Genomic DNA, 5370 nt, shown 5'->3' on the forward strand with positions numbered 1-5370 from the left:
TCTTTTCTGATTCTTCTATCTAAATCTTCTCCTTCTTCGTCAAATAGATTTCGTAGTTTGGCGTCATTTGAAGTCCATTTCCTTAAATTCATTCCTGCACCACGAAAAATGTATCTTGCTTCTTTGTACAGTTTAGCAGCTGTGGAGTAATCATCGGCTCCTAGTAAGACGTCGTCGACGTATATTCCTTTTCGGAGTTGCGCCACAACTGCGTGATACTTTTCTTCGAAGTCATCCAAGTGTCGATAAATTGTGGCCGCTAGAAGAAAGCTACTTGGTGTAGTGCCGAAAGTTACTCTCGTCATCCTCCATGTTCTTATCTCCGGGCTTGGCATATCTTCGCTGGGTATTTCTTCCCACCACAGAAATCTCAGTGCGTCTCGGGCATTTTCTTGTATTGCTATTTGCAGGAACACTTTTTCCACGTCTGCTGACATGACAATCCTGTGTTGTCGAAAGTTCATCAGCAAACTTGTGATATCGGGGTTAAGGTTGGCCCATTTTCCAGGTTGTCATTCAGTGATTCCCCTGGGTTTTGACTTGACGATGCGTCAAATACGATCCGTATCTTTGTCGTTGTTCTTTCTTTCTTGATCACAGCCTGATGGGGCATATAATAGACAAATTTGTTCCGTACGTCTGTTCCGGCAGGTTCTTCGACGTTTTCTGCTATTTCTTTCTCGAAGTATTCTCGAATAGCTTTGTCGTAGGCTTGAAGGTCATCGCGATTTTTCCAAAATTTCTTTGTCACCTGCATAAGCCTCTTCTCTGCAACTGCCTTGTTGTCACATAACGTTACGTTTTCCTTCCATGGTAGCCGCACTTGATACCTTCCTGCCTTGAACTCCATTGTTTCTCTGATGTACTGTATCACACGGTCATCGCTTGGCTTTTTCTCGGGATCCTCCGTGATTCCCATGCTTTCCAAATCCCAGAACTTCTGCAGTTCATCGGTGATCGTGTCAGAATTGGCACTGACCTTGAGGACAATAACCATCGATGATTTCAGTGGAACAGAACGAAGATCTACAGGACCTTGAACCGTCCATCCCAACATCGTTTCTATTGCCATTATTTTCGGCTGTATCTCGCGAATGCAACCAGTGACTACCGTCCAGTAGTAATCTGCTCCAATTAATATTGAAGTTTCTAGATTTTCGCCGTCATTGCCCGCCTTCTTACTGTCATCAGCCAAAGAAATTCCTAGAGATCTTGCTCTTTCTCGTACTGCCAAAGGTGGAGATGGTAGCACGTCGCAGGATATCACTTCTATCTCGAGCGCTTCAATGGTGATGTGTTCGGATGTAGGGTCCTTCTTCACGTTGACTTCGACGACTTTCAAGTCGAGTTCCACCTCTCCTCCTCCAAACGATCCAACGGTGATTCTTTCGGATCTTTTTACTTTGCACCCTAGTTTTCCCGACAATCTTTTGAGGATGAATGTCCTCTGGCTCCCGTTGTCCAGCATAATCCTTGCGTAGCACCCACTTTCTTCTCCCTCCGTCCATGGAAAGGCTGTCTGCAGTAGTATGCACTTGTGCTCATCAGACTGCTGTGCGTGCATGTTGCAGGACTTGCTGACGTCTGCCCGATCAAGTTGGTCGCTTGTACGTATTTGTCCGCCACCGCTGCTTGACTATTGAGCTGACGTTCCAGATGTTCGTGGTCGACACATGGATGTTGCGTGCCTTCCCTTGCATGTCTTGAAGCGTACGTTGGCGCGGCATATCTTCGCCGTATGGTAAGGTCTCGTACATCTGAAACACCTTCGCTCCCGCTGCAAGGCTTCTTTCTTCTGTTCCATCGTTAAGCTTCTTTTGCAATCTTCCGTGTAATGTCCAGTCAGCTCACAGAAAATGCATTTTTTTCATAGAGGTGTTTTGAAGCGTATATGTTCTTGTCCCTCTCGTATTACGTGTTGGTTTGTCCTCGGCCTGTTTCTCCTCATGAGTTTCTTCTCTGCTGCGTATATAGATGTTTAAGAACTCCATCATTCCTTTCAAACAACGCGTGCTCTCTCTTGATGTTGAGTCTGACGCTGTTGTTGCTGGACTGTTATCTGCACCTTTCTGTATTTCTTTCATCTTCATCTCAATCCTCATGTCCACTGGTAGCGCAGATTTCACGACAGGCGTTATCACTGTGGAGTAACTGTCCATCTCCACGCCTAACGACTGCAACGCTCGCGTGTTTACTTGCAACCTTTGGAATAGTTTCTTCAATCCGTCCACATCTCTGGAACTCTTCACTGCTTCTACGTTTGCTAGCTCTTTTATGTATGTCTCCCGTAAACCGTCTTGCCGTCCGAACGTTTCTTTCAGAAGGTCGACTGCATGATCGTAATTCTCATCAGAGAACTGTAAACCTTCTATTAGAGAAGCAGCCTCTCCGCTGAGTGACGCCAGAAGGTAATTAAATTTCTGACCCTTCGGCATGTTCGATCTGTTGTGCACCGATGTCTCGAACTGATGCCAAAACCTAGGCCACGCTGTTCTTTTCCCATCAAACTTGATCATTTCAAGACGTGGCAACTTAACAAGCTCTTGCATGTCCGAAGTGTGGTTAGTACCTTGCATTGTTGTCGCCTGGTCTGCCACTATTCTTGTTGTTAGTTGCGTCGCTAGCTCCAACTCTCGTAATCGCTCCTCTATTTTTGTCGTTGCTGCGATGATCTTCATCTCATAATGCAAAACTCTTTCAAATTCTGCCTCCGCATCTTCCTCTTCGATGAGCGATTCAATCTGTTCGTTAACTTGGTTTAACGCCTGTGACACGCTCTTCATCTGGTTTAGAAGCGTCATTAATTGCGCTCGATCGGCTTCTTCTTCTATCTTCTTATCAATTTCGCTCGTAAGCGTTGTTACATTTGCTCGAAGCGTCTTCCGCTTCTTCGATAAGACTTCTCTATTCATGCTTGAAATCGTGTGAAAAGGCCCTTGCCTGTGTAGCTGAGTTGCCAATGGTCATCTGTCGTGGTCCTTCCCGCGACGGTTCGATGTTGAGCCAGACGCCGCTGCTCCGTTCTTCAACCCGTTGTTGCGAAGGGGGTTGAAGTTTTCGCGTCTGTCTTCAGGTATCCTGGTCACGGCACCATGTCTCAGAAGGACCAGAGAGACCGCAGACACGTCTTCGGTTTATTGTTGTCAGAACGAGTATAAAAAAAATACGAATGTAGAGCGTGCCCCTGGCCACCTCTTCTTCCTCGTCAACAGCTCCATCTTCAATCTGTTTTCTACACCTTGTATAGTATAGCATAGTAAGGGTGTGGGAAAGGGACGTGAGTGTGAGGAGGAAGGAAGGAGTGGAGAGAGTAAAGCATAACGATACCAAACAGCCGCCGCAGCGTGGCTGCATGAAAGAGGAGGAAGACGACGTCGCTTTTCTGGTTGTTGCTGAACTGCCGCCATCTTGTCCACCCTGCGCTGTGAAATGTAAATAGTTATTAAACAAGCTACCCGTAACAATATCACAGAAAATATGGGAAAAAAACACGGTTGATCCCTCCATCATAGGATTCGGAATAACACGAATGTAAAGCGTGCCCTTACAGAAGTAACTGAATGCTTACTGTACATTGATGTAAGAGAGTTTGCACAATGTATATTGATGTCTGGCAGCTAATGGCGCCGTTTAACGTGTATGCACCCACTTTGATGATTGGTGGTACATCTCCATCCCGACTACTAGCGCCCGTGTTCAATGATTACACAAAACCTTGTGGTAGCTGTAGTAGTTAACGGTTAAAGCGTAATCAGAGAACGAGGTGTGATAGCCAGAAGAGCATCGCATATTGGACGCAGAACTTGGTCGCCAACCCGCGGCATGTTAAAATGTGATTGAACACCACGGCCGGACTAGAGGGAAACGCAAAGCGCGTCGTGCCGCCCCGGTAGCCCGGCCGCAATTTCTCTCGGGGCGAGCGCGTGAGCATGGAACGCGATCAGCCAGGTGAGGCAGGCGCGCGTCGCAGAGCTATTTTAAAGACGATAGTCTTTCTTGGGGAACTTAAACGCAGAAATTTTGGTCTGTCTTTCTGTCTGTCCTGTTTAGAAAAAAATTTATTTACACTATGTACAGAGTATACATCCTGCGTGACATATCAGTGTTGAAGGGACACATTCACATTTTCACAATTGTACATCACAAAAACTAACACTTTCACATCGGCACGTCCCTCGATTCAACCACTCGGCCAAAGTTGAACCACTTGCCCAAGGGCCAGCCATCGTGAACGGCTGACTAGGTTCATACTTGTGTACATCGTTGATCAAAAAGCAAACATTACGCATATCTGAGGCGCAACATCACTAGGTAAGCATTAGGCGGTGTGTTCCTTTAACAGAAAATACATAGATACGCAATTTTAAAGCCCTTGATGGTATGCGTTTAACGTTGAGACAGTAACGCGTTTATTAAAAGATTGCCACAGCTGAAGCGATCAGCGCTCCAAGCCGAGCAAGCGCGAGCGCCAACAGCCACCGTCTTCGTCTTCTTCTTTCGCAGGCGTTCTTGTCTGCGCCGTACCATGTTACAAATCACTCCCCCGCGGAAAAGGAGCCATCCTGGCGACCTAAGGAACAGGTACAGCTGGTGGGTCATAATGCGGCTTCAGTCGATCGACGTGAACAGTCTCGCGGCCGCGACGACGGCGGCCCGTAGATGATTGAACAGGCTCAATCATATAGTTAACTGCGGATGCTTGACGTAGGACGCGGTAGGGGCCTTCGTACTTAGGCAGTAGCTTTGTGGAAAGGCCAGGAGTGGAGGAGGGAACGCGAAGCCACACCAACGTTCCAGGCGAATACGACTGAGGAGGCAGGTTTTCGTCGTGACGGTCCTTCTGGCCCTACTCGCCCTACAATGTTACAACCCTAGTTTCTTAAGCTGCGCTGAAAATGCGACTGCGCTGAAACTTGTCTTCTTCCGTGCCCTCTGCACAAGCTCATGTTGTGTTTCGGTTTCGGTTCAGTATTGCATTGTACGAATGACAGGGGGCGCCGCTCTGGCATTGCTGTTTTATCCAGGCGACGTGTAAATAAAATAGTGTGTGGAGAGTACTCGTTGAGTGCAGACGTTTCTTCTCCTTCGGCGCATCGCGCCAAACAGCGTGTTCGGGCTGGCCGGCGTCCCCACCGGTCGCGTTGGTCACCGCCGGTCTTCGCCTGCCGCTGCGCCGGGAGTACCAGCCCGCAACACAGCACTCGTGTTTCCCGACGTATTGCCAGATGGCGTCCATATCTCACGCAGCGCCTCTTCTATCGTCTTTAGACGACATTTGAAGCGAAGCACGCAGATACGCGGCCAATTTTTGGTTTGTATTAGCGTGATGCTGAGCGAGGCCGAGGCTTTTACGACGCTTGGGCAAAGGTC

The 5370-nt window shown here is 47.9% G+C and overlaps 1 protein-coding gene across 1 annotated transcript; it reads right to left on the bottom strand.

The window, feature by feature from the left end:
* Positions 1-463: 463 nt before the first annotated feature.
* LOC119406767 (uncharacterized) lies at positions 464-1564 on the bottom strand. The gene has a single exon (XM_037673497.1). It carries the CDS (start codon positions 1562-1564, stop codon positions 464-466), a length of 1101 nt encoding a protein of 366 aa, XP_037529425.1.
* Positions 1565-5370: the final 3806 nt, after the last annotated feature.

This window comes from Rhipicephalus sanguineus, chromosome 10 (assembly GCF_013339695.2).
Source record: "Rhipicephalus sanguineus isolate Rsan-2018 chromosome 10, BIME_Rsan_1.4, whole genome shotgun sequence".
In the NCBI taxonomy this organism is placed as follows: domain Eukaryota; kingdom Metazoa; phylum Arthropoda; class Arachnida; order Ixodida; family Ixodidae; genus Rhipicephalus; species Rhipicephalus sanguineus.